Source organism: Grus americana, chromosome 5 (genome assembly GCF_028858705.1).
Source record: "Grus americana isolate bGruAme1 chromosome 5, bGruAme1.mat, whole genome shotgun sequence".
NCBI classification, from domain to species: domain Eukaryota; kingdom Metazoa; phylum Chordata; class Aves; order Gruiformes; family Gruidae; genus Grus; species Grus americana.
In genome coordinates, this window is record NC_072856.1 from 46,344,172 (window position 1) to 46,363,409 (window position 19,238).

General features: G+C 50.3%; 3 protein-coding genes across 8 annotated transcripts in view; 1 reads left to right on the top strand and 2 right to left on the bottom strand.

Moving 5' to 3' along the window:
- The window catches only part of POMT2 (protein O-mannosyltransferase 2), a 29,801-nt gene extending 28,998 nt beyond the window's left edge, over window positions 1–803 (bottom strand). For both annotated transcript variants that reach the window (XM_054827029.1, XM_054827028.1), the window contains exon 1: window positions 400–803. In XM_054827029.1, coding sequence (XP_054683004.1) covers window positions 400–788 — 389 coding nt within the window. In that variant the 5' untranslated portion in view covers window positions 789–803. The remainder of the gene's footprint in view (window positions 1–399) is intronic.
- On the top strand, window positions 697–9,973 carry GSTZ1 (glutathione S-transferase zeta 1). 4 transcript variants are annotated; one of them, XM_054827033.1, is made up of 9 exons: window positions 701–822; window positions 3,975–4,026; window positions 4,756–4,823; window positions 5,619–5,699; window positions 6,172–6,297; window positions 6,833–6,908; window positions 7,680–7,732; window positions 8,929–8,978; window positions 9,578–9,973. In XM_054827033.1, the coding sequence occupies exons 1-9, from the start codon at window positions 802–804 to the stop codon at window positions 9,702–9,704; spliced, it is 654 nt and encodes a 217-aa protein (XP_054683008.1). In that variant the 5' UTR covers window positions 701–801; the 3' UTR covers window positions 9,705–9,973. The 4 variants fall into 4 exon arrangements, with proteins under 4 accessions (XP_054683011.1, XP_054683008.1, XP_054683009.1 ...); XM_054827034.1 differs by lacking the exon at window positions 701–822 and adding an exon at window positions 3,302–3,433; XM_054827036.1 differs by lacking the exon at window positions 6,172–6,297 and having other exon boundaries at window positions 697–822.
- LOC129206906 (uncharacterized) lies at window positions 2,431–18,712 on the bottom strand. 2 transcript variants are annotated; one of them, XM_054827031.1, is made up of 10 exons: window positions 18,029–18,712; window positions 17,395–17,517; window positions 16,639–16,858; window positions 15,612–15,635; window positions 14,695–14,817; window positions 13,958–14,145; window positions 12,987–13,186; window positions 12,569–12,660; window positions 12,194–12,248; window positions 2,709–2,742 (listed from the first exon to the last, which is right to left on the bottom strand). In XM_054827031.1, coding segments are annotated over exons 1-10 (1,092 nt in total). In that variant the 5' UTR covers window positions 18,095–18,712; the 3' UTR covers window positions 2,709–2,741. The 2 variants fall into 2 exon arrangements, with proteins under 2 accessions (XP_054683007.1, XP_054683006.1); XM_054827032.1 differs by lacking the exon at window positions 12,194–12,248 and having other exon boundaries at window positions 2,431–2,742.
- Between the last annotated feature and the right edge of the window lie 526 nt (window positions 18,713–19,238).

Below are 19,238 nucleotides of genomic sequence, written 5' to 3' on the forward strand. Positions count from 1 at the left end.
GCCCCGAGACGCGGTTCCCTCTCTGCAACATGTCCCGAGAGCAGCGGTGGGAGCGGGGCCGGGCCCGGCTGGGCAGAGAGCGCAGCGCTCTCCCGGGGCCCTCACTGCCAGGATCCCATCCCACCACCTGCCTGGAACACACGCGGGTCCCTTCGCAGCCGGGCAAGGCAGCGGCGGGCGGGTGCTTGAGTAACGGGGCGGGGGAACGGGGCGAAGGCTGGGAGTTTGGGCGCGCTCCTCTCCCACGGTCCGGGCGCTGGAACCAAAGCCGGCTGTTTCCAGGGCGCCTCCCGGGAGGAGGCAGGCGGACACCCACCCACAACCAAGGTCTCGGGCCAGGCCCGCCGCCCCCGGGGCAATGCCCAGCCGGAGGAGCACAGGCCCCGCCCCGGCCCGTACCAGACGTGCGGCGGCTCCGGCAGGCGGTGGAAGCGGGAGGCGAAGCTGAGGAGGGTGACGAGGGCCAGCGCCGCCGGGCGAGCCGGACCCGCAGACGGAGCGGGAGGGGCGGCAGGGCGCGCCAGCCCCCCCGGCAGCCGACGGGACTCCCGCTGCCGCAGCGGGCCGCCGCGCGGGCCCAGCTCGGCCTGGCCACCCCCCGCCGCCGGCATCCGCGGGGCTCCAGCGCCGGGGCGGGCGCGGCGCATGCTGGGAGACGGAGTCCGGGGCGGGTGGGGCGCGGGGCAGGCTGGGAGATGTAGTCCTGCCGGGTCAGCGGCTGTCCGGCTGCAGCCGAGCCGTGAGGTGAGGGGACGGCCCTGCGGCTGGTGGCAGTCTGAGGCAGACATTGTAGCCACCGGGATGAGTTCTGCCGCGGCCAAGGTACGCAGCGCTGGCTCCCAGCTCCCCCTGCCGAGCGTCCCCGCCGGGCGGGAGGGAACGGGGGGCGATGGCGGCGCCAGAGCTGGAGGGAGCGGGGCACCGGCTCTCCGCCCTCGGCCGCCACGGGTCTCGCTCGGTTTAGCCTTGCCGCCCGCCTCGGCAGCTGCCTGGGATCGCGGCCTAAATCAGCTTCTGGTGCCCTGGACTCCCCGGGAAGGCCAGAGTGGTGGATACCGAGAGGACTGCACCCCCATGCACGGCGTCTCTTAGATCTCCCCTGCCCTGGCCTGCACCCGTGTCTCTGTCTCAGTGGAGAGCAAGGAATTTGCCCCCATGCTAAATAAAACTAATGCCTTTCAAAGCAGTGGTGGTGTTTACTTAAGATAGTTTATCCATATGAGCTGTTAACACTAATGCTGGCTGCAGAGATTCTGAGCGTTTAGGAGCAAACATGCACCTTCTGCTTATACCTTTACATTTCGAGCCAGCAGAACACAAGTGGTGCCTTTCAGACACCAAGGCTTCCCCTATGCAAGCCTCCAAGGAGCAGGTTTCTCTCGTGTCCCATGTGGGCACCTGCTCTGCATCAGTCTGTGTGTGCAGGCTGCTTGGAGTGATGGGTCTCAGGAAAGAGGCGGAAAGGCTTTGCCTTTCTAAGTGAGTCCTGAATATAGCCTGGAAGGACGTGGTATCCAGGCACCGTACTGAAGCAAACAGGCTTGGAAACCTCAGGGCTCAACAGGCAAAGTTTGGGATGTCTCTCCCATCTTTCTAAACAGTGAAATGCATTTCCCAGATTTTTACTCTAGACGGATTTAAGCCCAAACTTTCCTCATGGCACTGCTGATGCTGGAAATGAAAACAGAACCAAACCAGAAATCTCAGTAGACATGAAGCAAGTGTTGTCCCCCTGCTATCCTCCCAGCTCCAACTGGTCTAAAGCTGCAGCTTAGGGGGATTGTACCCCACGGAGTTGTAAATGGAGGTAGTTCTTCCTCGCCACTCCCCTAGCCCATGCTTAGATCTTCCTCTGAGGAAGACTAGCTATAATGTCACTCTGGGACTTGTCCACTGAGGGCAAAACACTCCTGCTGTCTCTAGTCTTTACTTAGCTGAGTGTTTTGCCTGTGATCTGCCCTGCCGCTGGGAGCAAAACAGCATGAACTTAAGAGATTGCTCCAGGCCCCAGCCTCTGGGGACACAGTTCCCAGCTGAGGGATCCCCCGGGGCCTTGAAATTATAGAGCAAAGCAATTAGCTTAGCACAATTTATTACAAATGATAGCGCAGACTGCAAAACCAACAGAGAACTGCAGAGAGGATCAGGAGCAATGTCTCTGCCAGCTGAGAGGCCAGAGTCCAGAGCAGATGTGGTGAAGGATATGAATTTCTGAGCCAAAAAATCATCAGCAAGGTCCCCAGGAAAAACAAGTAAAAATAGTATGTCGTGAATGCTGTGTCTTTCCCTTTTGAAGTCATAGTTTCTGTTTCTTTCCCTGTGACCCAGCAGGCTGGACATTTGAAAAAAGCACAGCTCAGATTTCTAATGCCCTGATTCCAGGAGCAGAGAATTTAAGAAAATCAGTAAATACTTTGTTCGCAAAAGTGTTGCCAATACTGCCATCACTTCCCTCCTCACTTATAAACCATTCCTCCAGTAAACTTTGACTAGAGTAATTTAATCAAATGCATATGTCATTTAAAGTTATCTGAACCAATGTAAACTGTAAGAGAAGCATTGAGTTTACAAAGAGGACTGGAGCACAGAGATCCTCAGGGTCCTTTTGGTTTTCTGTTGACAGATTGTGTGTCAGTGAGCAAATGCCTGTTTTTTTCTGCCTTGCTGTTGTCAGTCTCTGGTATAATTTCTATGCATTTTGGGAGGGTGGAGACACACAGACATCCTGGCACGCCATGGGATCTATGGAAGGAAGGAGAGACATGATTACAGGCTTATTTAGAGACATGCATGAGTACCAATTTCCTGTGTGGAAAGAAAAGACCGTAACACAAAAAAGCGAGCTTCGTATTTTGCACAAAGCTGCCCTGGGAGCAGAGTAGCAGCCTCTCCCAGGCATGCAATGCAGAAAACCCTCAGCACTGAGAAGGGCTACAGGAGGACCCTGAGGGACCTCCCCGCAAAGGCAGCCCCTGTTCAGGGAGCTGGCAGTCGTTCCCTAGTGAAACAGAAATTCTGCACATGGCTTCAATTTCCTTGTTTTGTTCCCCAGGGCTATCCTTCTGCACTGGCAACTACTGAGAGCCTGACAGGCTCTCTAGATATCTTCTTTATTTCTGGACAAGAAGCTAGGGCAATAAGGATGGCTCCTAAATGGAGCTTCCAACCTCAAAGCTGGTTAACTGTTCTGGTATCAGGGCCAGGGCTGCAGCACAGCAAACGCGGATGTGGACGCAGCTGACTGCAGTCACTCAGGATTGAATCTGACTGGCTGGTTTTCATGGCCTGGGCATGGATTTGGGGGCATAGTCCTTTCCTCACTGGCTTTAGGAGAGAAGCCTTCCCCCATCCCAGCCGAGTTAAAAGGGAAAGCAAAGAGGTGGCTTTTATTTCCTGGAGTAGATTGCACACACTGACCATGGCATCTGAAAAGGTGAGAGCTTGGATAGGGTGGAAGGGTCCATGAAAGCTGCCTCAGTGCTAGAGTTCAGGTAGAGATGATTTGTCTGCCCCCTTTGCATTCATCTGGAGCAGCAGTAGCTCTTCTCATTGCGAAAGAGGCCTTGCCCTGCCCTGCGTGGCTGTAAAAGCCATTTCATGCCATGCAAATACCCAGTGCAGGTTCTTGGCATAAAGTGGGGAATTTGCTTAAAAAATCCAAGATGGGATAAAAGTTAGCAACATCTGCTAGGGACAAAGAGGGAAGCATTGTAGGGCATAATTTTAAGGTCACTTGTGCATCACTGGAAACATCAGATGCAATTAAATATTCAGAGGGCCAGCATGAATGACAGTGACGCTACCTGTATACCCAAAACAGGAACAGTCACTTTCAGAAAGGAGCGCTCTCTCCCCTAAACCTTGCTTTGCCCTATCTTACAGTTCCTGAAATGCCTTCTGTTCATGTATTGTTCTCTTTAAAATACCTTGGTGTTCCCACCATATAACCGCTTTATCTATCTTTCTCTTCTCAGCCAATACTTTACGGCTATTTCCGAAGTTCCTGCTCTTGGAGAGTGAGAATTGGTAAGATCCCATGTTGATCTCTGTTTTATTCTCTTAGTGTTATTGCAGTATCCTCCCCTTCACTAACGAAATTAATCAGTCACTTATTAAGAGAGAGATCAGCAAACATGATCCTAGAACAGTGAGGCACTTCCCCCCCTCTCCTCTGGAGTAGGAGGGAAGGGAATACCACAGCCTACCGGGAGCAGGGGGAAGGGAGAGGAACAGAGGAGAACTTCACTCAGCCTGCAGCTAGTTAGAGGGAATTACTCCTTTTGTAAAGTTAACATGATGCAGATGGCTGTTTCTTCCACATTATGTAGAAGGGCCCTACCCTGTTTTCACACCGATACTCCTCAGACTCTGGTCTGCCCAGTTCTTGAGAGCTAAGCAGGGCTGGGAATGGTCCCTACTTGGGCTGAGACAGCCTTAAGCAAGGATTTGCAGGTGATCAGTCCCCCCTGCCCTGTATAAGCCCCCTCAGGAGGGGGCTGTGCTGCAAAGAGTGGCAAAGCTTATTTTGAATAATGCAGTGTTTTCGCCAGGACTGATCTTTAGTACTTTGGTCCTTATTTTGCCAGAACACTATCTTCTCGGTGGACTCGGGCCACCCTTCTTGAGGGACAGGGTCTTTTTTGGTTTTAAAGCCATTCTTTTTTCAAATGGAGATGGTAACATTTCCCTGAGCCCATTACCAATGAAACTGATCTCAGTGTGCCTGTCTGAAGCTGTACACTCTGTTCTCTCTAGCACTGGCTCTGAAAGGGATTGCATACGACTTGGTGCCAGTGAACCTCGTGGAGGATGGGGGACAGCAGGTAAAGATACAGCTACCATTGCTCTCTCTGGGGATACTGAACTTGGGGATCATTAGGAGAAGTGGGATCACCACTAGAAAGTTCAGAATCACTGAATTCCTCACTGCTTCTCTGTAATTTAAACCAGTATTCCCTGGCATGTAGGATAAAGAGAGATGACTGCAGGAGAATAAAGGTCTTCTCTCTTAAACATCTGTGACTGAATTTCATAAGGTTGAAGATCTTTTGCTCCTGCTTAGCATGATATAACTGAACATATCTGGCACACAGACCTCAGAGAAGTTGCACTGCAGTTTAAACACAGACTTGACCTCACTCAGTTAACACCAGAAAGTGTGTGGTGGTGGGGTGTCCAAAAGATGCTAAATGATGCAGTAAGGGTCTGCAAAGGGCCTGTCAAAGGAAAGGGTGGGTTGTCAGAAGAGATCTTCACTGAGAATTTATTTGGGAAGCCTTAGCTGGGAGTCATGCACCTAATAGTACCACCGGCTCGACGTGCCAGTATGGGCTAAGACTAGAACGGTAATAATGGCACTGCTGCAATACTACCCATCCTGGGCTTTGTATTGATGGTTTATCAGGAAGTAAGGCAATCTGGCCTTGGATGCAGCAATCCCTGAGCCCCAGTGAGAGCTTGCTGTAGGCTAATAGTACAGCATAACTTACTGCAAATATTACTACTGAGATAGAGGGAAAAGCCAGGTTAAAAAAGTAAAATAATTTGGTAACTGGGTTCTAGGGGAAGAAAACAAGGAAGAATTTCTTGGTGCAGTAATCTCAGGTTTGTTTCCACAGTTTTCTGCTGAATTCAAGGCAGTGAATCCAATGCAGCAAGTCCCAGCCTTGAAAATTGATGGGATCACCCTTTCTCAGTCAGTAAGTTACCAGCCACATCCCTGTTAACCATTCCCTCCAGCCTGCTGCCAGTCTGGAGGAGATGGCTTTGCCCCATTTCTTCGCCCAAAACTCTCATCTGTGCATTGGCAAAGAGGTGGCATTTGTGATAAACAATCCCACTTGGGCACAGAAATAGCACGTAGCCTCTGCTGGGAAACTGCTGTCAAGGTTTTAAGCTCAGTTCAGCTTTGGTTTGTAACTCCACCTTTCACGGAGCAGTTTGTAGTCGACTTAGATGGCTATGCCAGGGTTTGCCTGAAATTACAGCTGGGCTAAGTGACAACAAGGTCACAAGTAGACATCGAAGGGGATATTCTGTTGCTTGGATTGGTAACAAACTTCATTCAGAAGCTATTGTATTCTCTTGCATCAGCTTCCCCTTCCATGTGTTCAGGATGTGAACTTCTCCTTGCCTCTCCAATACCTCCCCTTATCTCTTTGTTCATTACAGCTAGCTATAATTCATTACCTAGAAGACACCCATCCTAACCCTAGGCTCCTGCCCCAAGATCCGAAGAAGAGAGCCCAAGTCAGAATGATAGCGGATCACATTGCTTCTGGCATTCAGCCACTCCAGGTATTGCCTTGTCACATACATGCAAATGAAAAACCAGGATGGGTTTCCAGGAGTCTGTGTCTCTGAAAAGCTCAGTCTCTTTAAATTGCTGCCAGCCAATAGAGCGGCAGACCTTAAGACGATGTGTTAGCAAATGAAATCTCTGCTTAGCCCCTTCCTGATCTGCCAATGGCAACAATACAGTATTTCCTACAAAGAAAATCCTGTAGTACCCCAGGGTTCTTTCCAGAAACAGCTGAACCCATGCAGTTTCACTGCAGGATCTAATACGTTTTAGGAAGACAACTGAGTAACTCAAAGGGCAGAGGCAAAGGGATACCCTGGCAGTTGTTACAAAAGGATAGTGCCAGAAGAGAGATACAGCAGGGTGCATGGCTCACTGAGGGTGAGGTCAGGGTTGACCCAGCAGGCCAAACTCAGGCTGGGGGTTCAGGCTTGGCACCTCCTCACCTCCCCTCTCCTCCACTGGATGAGGTAGTGGGTAAGATCCAGCCAGTGGCAGTCAATCTAACCTGGAGATCACTTGCCTTCACAGAACCTAAGCGTCCTGAAACAAATGGGTGAGAAAAAGATGGAATGGGCTCAGCACTGCATCACATCTGGCTTCCAAGGTGTGTCCCACATTCAAAAGGATCAGGACTTGGACTGACCCTTCTAAACTCTGCACCACTAGGGTCCTACTTTCCTCCTCAAGCTGAACAACAGATCTCCCTAGGCTGGTGTGTTGGGGTCCTGCCCTGCTGGTAGCACTGCAGCATCTCAGAGGAAAGATACTGCCCACAGTGTGCTTCCACTGCTGTGCATGGAAGAGGGAAAGCCTGAGGCCATCCTGTACACTGCAGGAGTTGATTCAGCCTCATGCATGACAGCACTTCTTTCCACCCAGCTGCTCCCATACTAGTGCCTTTTGCTTTAAAGTTCTGTCAATCTCTATCGATATGCTTTTGTCATCAGACAAAATAGATTTGATGGCAAACTCCCACAGAATCTAGCAAGTAGCAGAGTATTTCTTTACCTCCCTGGGAGAAATACAGTGCTTTTTGTTTCCTCAAAACCCTTTCCCCCATGTGCTGGAATGGCAGGCCCATCTTCACATATGGACAGACACAAACTGACTGAACACTTGCATTTTTCCCCTCCCCACTCTCACATATCTCTACATTGTCCTCTTAGTATTTCAGGATCACCCAGGATCCCAAATGCTGAAGAACCCTAAAGACTCCTATAACTATGCTTCTAGATTCTGTCCCAAATTGCTCCTTTTTCACACTCCGCTCAGGGTCAAAATGCCTTTGTTCCTAATTCCCAGTCTAAAAGTTCTTTGGTGTCCCTTTCAAATGAGTTTCCAATGCCTCACTCCAGTATATCACCTCTCTTGCCAGCTCTGGAGCAGATTCTGCAGCACACTGCTGGGCGCTACTGTGTGGGGGATGAAGTAAGTACCTGAGAGAGTGTTGTGTACCACTGGAGAACTGAAAATCCCACTATATCCCATAAAATATGAAAAGAAATAGGTTGTGGAGACACAGCACAACCCCATCCTGTGCCTGGAGTTACATGCAGTGCCTTCATCGTAAGAAAAACAGCTGCATGGATCCTACTTAGGCCATTACCAACTTGCAAATAGTTGCAGAGATGATTACTTGTCCCTGCCTATAACCTGCTGATGGCCAGATTCTGGCCATCAATGTCCTGTCATAGGGGCAAAGCCTGGCTCAAGACATACAGGTTCAGTTCTTAGCTCTGCTCTGTAGAACCTTTAACAAAGTTGTATTGTATTTTTCTGCTCTGTTCATCCAATTTTAACATGGACGGATTTCAGGGAGCTCACAAGTTGTTCTGACCCTTACCAAGCTAGAGGCCACTCAGGCCTCTTCCATTTAGTAGTCCTAGCAGTTCAGCAGGCAATTAGATCTTTCCTATAAAAACCTGGCAAAAAGGCAGGCTCCTGCAATAACTTGCAATGCAGAGGATTGTCCAGCAGGAGCCTCATGGAACTGGAGCCCTTGGTGGGCAAAGACTAGTTACGAGATCTCATGCTGGAGAATAATGTGTGCTCGGAAAGGCACCCAGAGCTTTGTGACCTGGGGATTGGGGTGGGGGCAGCTGCCTCTGTGCAGATAGGCAGCTAGCTGTATTGTCCTTGAGTCTTCTTTTCAGACTGCAAGTCCCTGAGCCTGTGTGCCAAGGCCCTATCACATATCAGGTCTTGACATTGGCAGGAGCTGCTTGATACTCCTGCACTGCAAACAAGCAAAACTTACTCATCTCTTCCCATCCCTGCGAACTCCCTCCTCCCTCCATCACCTCCTCTGCAGCTTGCCAGCAGACTTACTTGCTCAGAGGCAGTTGCCATAGAAGCACTGTGTCCTTGAGTTCACTATCAGCAGCTGGTAAATATGAAGCTCCCTAAAGGCTGATGGCTGTTTCTCCTAGTGACTCCTATGATGTTCCTTTCCTTGTACTGTTGTTGTATTATTTATGCTGGATTAAAGAATGGGGTTGTTGAGACAACTCCTCTATACTGGCTGATAAAATAAATTCAATCCTGCTGTCAAAGCCTGCCACCAGAGTGAAGTGTGATGGGACAGGCTCTGTTACTCTGACCCCTTTTCTCTGCTACATTTGCAGGTTTCCATGGCTGATCTGTGCTTGGTGCCTCAAGTTGCCAACGCTGAAAGGTAATTAAGGCTAAGCCTGAGGTGCTCTTACTGCTTGTGCTGGGCTGTCAGAGCTTGTCTTCTGCTTCTCCTTGTGCCTGTTAGGAAAGCCTGCCTGCCCTACCCAGTTATGGATTCTTCTCTGCATGAATTTTCCTATGTCATAAATACTGTCTCTTTGGAAGCTCTTGGAAAGAGGGAGCTGGGCTCTGTCCTCCAAGGCCCCTGGAGGAAACCTGTTCTATGTCCTTAGAAAAGCTAAGGTTGCCTGCACTCCACATCCTCTCTCCCAGTTTGCCGTGTACGCTGCAGACAGGGGAAGAAGATTAATCTGACTATATTTGTTGAAAGCCTTAAACCTATGCAAGTAGTGGCTGCATGATTCCCAGGAAATAGTGCCTTCTCACCCTGTGCCGCACACTATATAAAAGCCTAGTGAGGACAGAAGAACTAACTAACCTTTCCTCTAGCATTTGTTTTTGAATCTTCAAGGATGAACTTCTAATCAAAAGTACCCCAGCCTGTGAGATTCTTCCATATTGGGCAGGCGTAGCACACTGCTCTACCCTTGTGCTCACTACTGACTCAAAAGTACCTCACAAATTCTTTTCCTTTTGCAGATTCAAAGTGGACATGGGTCCATATCCCACAATAACCAGAATAAACAAAGCTCTCCTGGAGTTAGAGGCGTTCAGAGTAAGCCACCCATCCCGGCAGCCGGATACTCCTGCAGAGCTGCAAGCTTAAAGCCCTTCTACTCATAAAATCAAGTAAGCTGGAGTGTCAGAGAGGACAACAGCTACAGCTTGAGTAGGACTTCTGTGCCAGCACGAAGCCTTAGTACTATTGTCTCACTTTCATCTGGATGGGAAGAAGGGCAGAGGACCTGGAAGTAGCCTGGATGACTTACAGGAGCTATGCCTTTGCTGGAAAGTTTGCAGCTACTTCTATGGGTTTTTTTCTATCTATCTGATGTATCTCCATGTAGCAGATTAAAGCAGGAGCATCCATAATTATCAGAAGTCCCCTTTGTATGGCTTTGGGTTGGGCAATGTGGCCACAAACAACTGTGAGGCATTGAGCCAATTCTGGACTCCCCACAGGGGCTTCTTCTTTCTACCACCTACAGAAAGAACATCAGGAAACCAGTGTACAGAGTGTGCTACTAACCTAGCAGGCCTGCTTCTCCTTGCAGCTGCCTCAGAGCAATGGCATAATCATCAGTGCCATGGATTATAAACACTAAGAGCTAGTCTCTGATAGAAGATAGCTTAATCCCAACCCTTGTTGGGTCCTGTGCATCTTGCAAGAACCAACAGTCAGCAACTCTGCCACCCCTTGCAATGACAAGAGAATTACTACCTAGGACAGCTGACTTATACCTCTTCCTTATGTCTAGCAGCAGTCTTGCAGAATTTATAATAAAGACCTGTCCAGAGCAAAGCTAGGTGGTTGTGGCATGGTCAGCCGACACAGCCAGCTCACTCCCGTATGCTGAAAATGATGGTGTTCCCTTCCTTTTCCCATCCTCAGACACTGCCCTAGGTGTTTTCCTAGTCCTCAGCTGCAGACTATTTCTAAAGGGAATCCCACCCCAAATTCCCTCCAAACCAGAATCAGACCTGTACTTTCACTGTGAGGACCTTCCAAGTGGAGTAAATCCCATTCCACTCATCCCAAATGAAACCCAACACCTGAGTCACCTTCAGTGCAGAAAGCACCCAGGAATTCCAGCCCACAAACCTGTAGGACAAGAAAGGAAACCCAGAAGCCTTTGACTGTGTTCCTGTGCAGGCTCAGCTCAGCTCCCACTGAATGTTTTGGCACCCAAGCCCAGGTACCAAGCCAGAGATATGGGAGGGAACTTCTGCCAGTATGATGCTGTGTATCAGCTGCCCAAAGAGGGCAATACCCTTCAGAAAGGCTTTACAAACCCATGATCTCTTGTGCCAAAATAGCATTCACCCACATATAGATACTTGGAATGCCACATTGCTTGGACTCATTTATTGCCATCCATGTCTGTATTCAGGCTGGTGAAGAGCCCTGGCTGTTCCAGGCTCATTATGAGTATTGTGCATTATCCTAGGTCCAGCTGGATCTTGACCATGCTATTGTAAAAGGTCCCGGCGCAGTTGGAGCCCCCAAAGACCAACACTGTGTGCAGGTTATGCTCCTCTTTGTTCTCCTTGTCCACATCCATCAGGTGGGCAGGAGTCAGGTCAAGCAATGTGTGGCCAGCTCGGGGCACAGAGCAGAGGTCATGCTGCATGACCGTGCTCCATGAAAGAGTATCTGAAGTAGAAAGCAGCTATCAATACTGACAAACCTATTCCTAGTGCAAGGGATGAAACAAATGGACCAGACTAGGTGTTCAGAAACACTGCTGCAGCCCAATAGTCACCTTCAGCTACAGAAAGCAGGAAGGAGAGTCACTCACCTAGGTGGAAGACAAAGGCATCCTGCAGGGCTCCCCTGGCATTGCAGCCTCCACTGATCAGAACTTTCTGGTCTGACACTGCCAAAGCTGCATGAAAACTGCAACCAAAGCAAAGCTGAAAGATGACTGCAGCAAAACCTGCTGGGGTTGCCTCAGTCAACAATGGGCAGGGGTGGGAAGACTTCAGCAGGAGGCTGTGGGCTTAAGCTGCAGAACAGAAGTTTACTTCTGCTTCTCTTCTGTCCTGACTTGGTGAATAACCCTGACAGAGCTGTTTGCTTGCCTCTGCAGGCCAGGCCATAATCAGGCCTGAAAAGCACCTCATTATCTCAGAAGGAGCTATCAAAACTCCTCTGTTTTGCTCTATGGAGGGAGATAGCTGGCTAGCTGAGCTTTGGCCTGATTTAGTCATTGTTCTAGGGGGCAATAGTGTCCCTTTAGGAACAACATAGTCCTGGTACAAGAGTTTCTTCCTCTCTGTGTGTCTATTTTACTCTGGGTACTGTGGAGGCCACACAGCAGGCAATACAGTTCACTAGCACATGGCAGAAAACTTTCCCTGGCCTGAAAGGTAAATTTCCAGGGAGACTGAGGGGTCTGTACCCCCCAACCCTACAGATGCCAACTGGGACAGCACAGGAATTTCTGGTCCCACAGCAGCGGTGCCATCCACTGTATTTTGACTGATGGGACAGAGATATACAACTGGGTCTGATGACAAGCACCGTTTAAACCTGGCTTCGAAGAGAAAGGACAGAGGAAGAAGATAGCTCCTGGGTCTACAACAGGATCTTACCAACGTGCAGAAGGCTGTCCAGCAAGGAGGGGGACTGGTGTGTACTCCATGAAACCTGACAGCCAGGGGAAAGGCAGGTGAAATGTCCAAAAAGCTCAGCCTCATAAGTAGACAAAAACTTCCATACTCTGCCACATCAGCAATGTGTATTCTTTGTTACCCAGCTTCTTCCAAAAATGCACTCTCTTGTTTTTCCCCATTCCCTCCCCTCTTACCCCAGAAATGTTTTTTTTACCCCATAGTTTTCCATCTCCATTGCCTAGTTAGGAGTTTTTATGACATTAATGCTACCTTCCCATTGAGCATGCCTCATTCCCCAGTCCCTGCCTTAGAACAGACCTTCCCAAGGCATCCACCTGGCACAGACTTTCTTACCCAGATCCAGGATGTGCATGTCACTGAGGTAGAAAGAAGTCCTCCGACCCCCAAAAATCAGCAGCTTGTTCTTCAGTAGAGTAGCTGAATGCCTGGGCAGAGAAAAAGCAAGTGAACCAAGTATCATCAGCAAGTGCCAAAACTGATGTTTCAGCCTTGGCTTCTGCTATTGGGCTGCCATAGCTTCAGTCTACCCCTGCCTCTACTCGCAGCCACTGCAGCCCAAGGACAGAATCCCATCAGGATTCATGTCAGGAGGTACTGGGAATTACATTGCTCAAATTGTAGCCTTATCTTAAGGGGACACTGGTGGAAAACAATCACCTAAAATTTAGGAAATTAAACTGGGGTGGGAGGGAAGGTGAGCAGAGGTTTCCTGCTCCATTTTGGAATACAGCTGGAATAACAGCATCCTCACCCAAGCCTAGGCAGAGGCTTCTCCCCTTCAGAGATGGGCTGGTACCAAATTTCATGCTCTGGATTGAAGACATAGAGCACATTGCTACAGGGTCCAAGTGCCAGTGATGCCTTTTTGGGGAAAGTCCCTCCGAAAACAAACAGCTCCTTGCGGTAGATAGTTGCACTGTGGTAGGCGAGCACTGGCATCCTCCCTTTAGCCTGGAAAAAGTTCAACATACGTTTGCTACAATAAGTGCATTATTTGCTGCGTGACCCGTAGGAAAGGGGCCCACATAATGCAGTGAGTTTGTCAAGTCTCAGTTTTCACTTTATTGGCTCCCCAGCCAGATCTTTGCCACACAGGCACACAGTACATCCTTTCTGAACTCTGCACCACCAGAATGCTCTGATGAGAGAAGGAAGTCAACCTCCTACCCCAGCTTCCTCAGAAGATGACAAAGAACAGAAAGATCTCATCCAGGCTTATTCTGTAAAAGTAATTTTGTGACTTATCCGGGAAAGACACAGATAGTCTCTCGCTGACAGGGCCCTCTGCAAGGACATGACAGGCAACTAAAGAACTCAGATATCTGGTGTGCTCGGAGCAGTCCCTGATTTGAGAAGACCAGCTCTTCTCCTCAGCATCCAATGCAGCTCTCAACAGCACCATATAAAATGAGAGGCCATTTCCCTCTGCCTCTTGTACAGCATCTGCCACCCACGACCTTGGTCAGACACAGCACTCTGCAGCAACCATTTTTTCACTTTGCTTCATTCGTTGTAGGCACAGCCCCCCTGGTTTTTGCCAAGCTTGTGGCCTTTCAACATAGCCTTCTTATATCTGTCAATCCCAACTAAGCAGCTCAGACAACCTGCAGCAACAGTGGACCAAGACTACTGGAATAAGGATACAGGCACATTGATTACCACATTCAGGCAAGACCTGCCACCCCTCCTGTGCTTTTGTCTTGGAAAAGCTGCAGTACTTACAGCCACAAGGAGCCATTTCCAGGTGACTGTGTCCAGAATGTAGATGCTGCTGTAGTCTTTGTCCTCCCTTATGCCCCCAACAATGTAGATACGCTTGGTGTCTGGGTCGTAGGTAGCTGTGTGACCATGCAAGCACGATGGCATGGCGTTTTGTAGCTGGAAACCCACTGGAAGCCAGAAATCACTGTCTGTGGGAGCAACACCAGACAGTTGGTGTGGGAGTTCAAAGATGCTCTCAGTTTTTCTAGATTCAAAAATATGTCATAAAATTTTTACTCAAGACCTTGATCCCTTCATCTCCTCCTCTCCTTTGTTTCAGAGCTAGAGGGACTCATACAGAAACGTTTTTGTGTAAGGAATGAAGGGGAACACTAACTAGGTGGGGAATAGTAAGGTGGAAGAGAGGATCTGCAAGGTGCAGAAAGCTGCAAGGGACTGGAACTGTATCTCACACTTCACTGGTCATCACACACAGAGTGCAAACTGTGCTGTTTTACCCCCTAAAACTCACCCAACTCTTTCCAGAACTTATACCTCAGCTCCTGGAAGGCTCTCACATACAACCCCACACACTGTATGGGCGCTCTATGCTGTCAGCTCAGCCTGGTGACCATGCTAGGAGATGTGACACCTTTGCTGTCCGCTCCCTATGCACAGGCCCCTGAGTACCCCCTCCCCTCTGCACGAGTTGTCCTCAAGTCCTCCCCCATTGCCTTTGATAGCCCTAAAGTCCCCACCAATTTCCAGCTTCCAGAGTGCATCCTTGCAGGACTGCTGATCGACACCTTCTCCACCGATCAGAACAGCTGTCCTTAGGTCACTGAGGCACATGGCATGGCACCACCGTGGACTGGGGCTGCCTGGGGAGGGGAGAGGACAGGGCTGTGAGCAGAATGAGACGAGACATCCCCAGCTCCCTTCCCTGCTGCAGAGAACAAGGCAGCTGAAAGCTCAGAGGGGAGAAATGGGAAGGCAAGGGCCCCAGGTCCCTTCCCTTTGGGGTGGCAAGAGACATAGCTCCCGAGGAAGATTTTCTGTTGGCTTTGGGGAACAGTTGCTGTACTAGGAGAGACATCGCTAGCAGAGGGAGCCAGCAAAGAGTCTGGCTAGATGGAGGATGCATACAGACAGGCTTGGATGCTCCCCATTGATTACCCATCCCCAGAAGGGATATCCCAGTTGTGTTATCCCCCCCGTGTTACTCCTTGTGAGGGAGGGCTACTCAGGGACAGCTTGTTCGTGCCTAAGATATAGCAACCAGAAGCCTGGAGCTGCTTCCAGAGATATTCCTCACACTGCTCTGTTCCTCCTACTTTCCTTTCCCAGGCCCCTGTGGTTACCTGAGCAAGCTAAAAAGTACCTTTTAGTCAAAGTTTATTCCACATCTTACCCTTTGCCTCAAAGGGCTATGCACCCAGAGGTGTGCCTGAGACTCAGAGGAGCTACAGAAGCGTGTTGGAGAGCCTGACAGTACTGGAAGCACCTATACTGAGAGCAATTGCACGGGGAGGAAGAGTATATACACAGAACCTACTTGTTATTCTTGATCACTGGGTAGATAAAGGATGAAACATGAGAGGCCTGTGACAGTAAAGGGAATGGCATCACTGAGTGGATGAAGACACAAACTAGGGTCTAGGAACCAGATCCTCACCTTGCAACTCCTCCACCGCCAGATCTGCAGAGGAAACACAGAGATGGCCCCGTAAGAAAGCAGCCAGCAGACATACCCTGGAAAGTGCTCAGCTTTCCACAGTTTAAGAGCCCTCTGGCCTTCCTCCCTCCAACCCTCAGCACAAAGCTACCTCACTGCAACAAACAAGGTGCAAGACCAACAATCCTGAAGAAGTCTCATCAGAAGAAATGCAAAAGACAGGTAAGAGCAGGGCACACTTCCTTTGACTGCCATCATGCTGACACTGTTGCATTTTACCCCTCTGATGGAAGCTCATTTCCCCCCTTCTCACACTGCCTACAGCAGAAGCGACTTTACAATGGAGCTACATTTGCCTTTATGAGAAGCAAACCAAGTCCCAAGAAGTCACATCACATGAGGACCACTGAGTTATTATCATTTACACGCAAACTTGGTCACACCCTGGAGCTGACTTGGAATTCACACTCCAGACGCTAAAGGTTTTGTTTCCAAACCCCTTGGCAGCTACCTTCTCACTACTGAAAAGTCAGTACAATTATACTAATTATACATATATTCCTTTTCATATTGTCTATACTTTAATAATAACCAATGTCTTCTATGGACCGAGTGGTATGGTGTTAGCGGGGGGACAAACAGACCAATGGAGAGGTTACAGAACATGACAGTAGGTAGCTTTCTTGTGCCTCAATTTAGTCTTTTGTAAAACAAGACTAACGATACTTGCTTCATTTATAAAGCACTTTTACTCGTATGAAAAGATAGGCATATTATGTTATAGTACAGAGTGCTGGCACTAAGTGTATCCCACGTTCTATTTTTGGCCTTTTCCCAACAGGCAAGAATTCATCAAGCAGTTCATCCAGGATGAAGGAGCAGTTCTCAGTATTTCGCAAGCCAAGACAGACAAGCCTGTCTTGCCTTGGAGGTATACAGAGAAAAGGACTGGAAGTTGTTGCCCAGCAGCATTGACATATCATTCACGCAAGAGCAGTAAAATAAACCTGGAAGCTGCCAGAGTTACCTTCTTCATTGAGATCTCTCTCAGATGCTGTGGGTTCAAATAAAACTTTCCTGGGCTTCTTGGGGTGGACAGGACTCTGCCTCCAGGCCTCACTGGGTTCCACTTTGCCAGATGGTGGCTTCAGGGCACAGGGTATGGCCAGGGTCCTCTGTGGTGGGTGTATGTCCTTCCTCCCAGGCCTGGATGCTCTAGCAGTCACCTCTGAGCTCTGACTCTTAACCTGCATCAAGAGTCCCAGTCAAATCAGCCCTGAAGAAAAAGACCCAAGGCTACTGTGATTTGTCCACTACTGGGCCAGAGATTAGTTTCATATGATGTCTGTTTTCAGGCTCACCTTCCCGTTGAGTCTTAAGGGCCAGCATGCCAACAGTATCAGCTGCCAAATATATGCTGAGCAATGCAGCTACCCGCTGCTACATGCCCAGTGGTCTGCTTTCAGACTGCTGGCTGTGACAGGCACGGCTAGCACAAGGCAACTGAAAAGGCAGAAAGGCCATCTATGCTAGGAGTAACCAGGCTGATCAATCATCCCACCAAGGGCTGTTAAATTCAACCCTTCCAAAGGCTTTTTCAATGGAGAGTACCACTTTCTTTAGCACAAGTGAATCTTTGGCTCCAAAACTTGCTTAGCCAGGTCTCCACTAGGAGAGCAACAGCATATGTTTACACTAGACATCAGCTGAGCATCTATGAGTGAGGGAAAAGATACTAAGGAGAGGGTGAAATAATGAGAAGGCGGCTCCAGGATACACATACCACAGTGGGATCCTCCAGGTCCTGGCCAAGGGGCATATCATGTGCTGGGAGCACTGGCGACTGGGTGGTCTCCGGGACGAGGAAGGGGCGGGCAGGTGTACTGCTGGAGACACCTCGGAGCAACTGCAGCAGAAATGGTGACAGTGAGAAGAAAAGGACATGCCAAGTATGCTGGCCTGCATCCACAAAGGGTGAGCAAAAAGATGCCTTGCAAGGGACAGATTCCCTGCAAGGGAATAGCCCAGCCTTCATCTCCAGCACCAGCAGAACAAAGAAAAGAAAAGCAAAGCCAGGCACTGGGAGGTACGAAATCCAAGGGCTTCAGCACAAGGTAAAAAAACTGTGCAAGTACCACAGACCCAGGAGAGAGTGGAAGTGGAAGTGAACTGCTCTCTGCTGCCTGTCTCCTGTGACACATGAGCTTTAGCAAAGCTGTGTTTAGGGAATAGGCCTGGAGCATCACAGAGGGTTTAGGTTCAACACAGATGTGCATCAACAGATCCGCATAAGGCAGCTCTGCCTTGGAGTAGCAAAGAGAAGGAAAAGGAGAGGATGGGAGAGGAAGTTCTGTAGCTCAGAAGTGACAACATTTGGGACCCAGGGCAGAAAGAGACGAAGATGTCGGTTCTTTTACCTGTCCATTGACAGTCAGAACAAGCTTCACAGGGTTGCCTTTGTCCATCTCTTTCAACGAGGCCATGAAAATATCTGTCCTCCAGTCACCTTCCCACACCAGAGACCTGCACAGGGGACCATGGGTTTTCAGCCCACAAATGACACTGACCAGGGAAAAATTCCTGCTTCCACGCTAGCTGGTAACACCCCAAAGCCAAAAAAGATCCACCTCTGAAAGCAACCAAAAGGAAGCTGAAAGTATCACTCGAGAGAAACACCATGGTGGAGGACCAGCAGGCCTGAGCAGCTTTGTGATGACACCAGCAGAACCAGGCAGCACCACAGAGCAGAAAGCTTTTCCAGGCCGCCCCTCCTGACACCCCAGCAGTGCCAGCTCCCACTGCGACCTGCGGGCGGGCTCCAGCGTGCCGACCCGCTGTGGTGCGATGCCCGGGGACACCAGCACGTCCGCCATGATGCGTGTGTCCGGGGAGTAACAGCTCCAGTCTCCCAGCCCAAACACCACCAGCTGCTTTGGCAACGGCAGAGGCAGCCAAGCCTGGAAACCCATCTTGCTGGACTGGCTGCAAGGGGAGGGAAGAAAAACAACAGAAAACAGAGATAATCACCAAGGATTAAAATGGAAGATCCAAAAAATATATGAAAAGGCTTAAAAACACATCTATGCTAGCAGAAGGTGAAAGGAGAGGGTTTGCGTTATTTGAATAGGAGACTGCGCAGGGGTGCGATGAAGAAAGTAAGTGGCAGCCTGGGAAGGGAGCGCAGCCCTGAGGTGGGGCAGCGCAGCCACGCGGGCGGAGGCAGCACAGCCATGACCTGGAGCCGCTCCAGAAGACAGGCACGGCAAGGCGAGGCCTGCACATCGCCCCCAGCCCGCGGGGGAGCCCACCCCCGGCCAGGGCCAGGGCCAGGGCCGGGGCCGGGGCCGGGGCCAGCCCGCCCCGCGGAGCCCTCGCAGCCTCCGAGGCAGCTGCTGCCGCGGCGAGGCTGCCCCTGGCAGGGCCGGGCCGCACCTGCCGAGCCGCCGCGGCGGCTCCCGCAGCGCCCACAGCACGTAGAAGGCGAGGCCGCTCTCCTGAGCGTTGCCCCCCGGCCTCGGCCGGGCGCCATGGCAGCAAGTAGGCAGCATGGCGGCAGGTGGGTGCACGGGCCGCGGGGTGCCGCCATTAAGGCGCCGTGGCGCAGCTGCGGGCGGCGGCTGCCGGCCA

Bases quoted from the DNA above. Each gene is read 5' to 3' on its own strand.
- GSTZ1 (XM_054827033.1), top strand. From the start codon at position 802: ATGAGTTCTGCCGCGGCCAAG. The intron at 4,027-4,755 runs GTAAGATCCCAT...TGTTCTCTCTAG, and splicing joins CTCTTGGAGAGTGAGAATTG to CACTGGCTCTGAAAGGGATT. The intron at 7,733-8,928 runs GTAAGTACCTGA...CTACATTTGCAG, and splicing joins GCTACTGTGTGGGGGATGAA to GTTTCCATGGCTGATCTGTG.
- LOC129206906 (XM_054827031.1), bottom strand. From the start codon at position 18,094: ATGGCCTCGTTGAAAGAGATGGACAAAGGCAACCCTGTGAAGCTTGTT. The intron at 14,818-15,611 runs GTGAGGATCTGG...TCCCCTCCCCAG, and splicing joins GGCGGTGGAGGAGTTGCAAG to GCAGCCCCAGTCCACGGTGG. The intron at 14,146-14,694 runs GTGGGGACTTTA...TTGCTCCCACAG, and splicing joins ACTCTGGAAGCTGGAAATTG to ACAGTGATTTCTGGCTTCCA.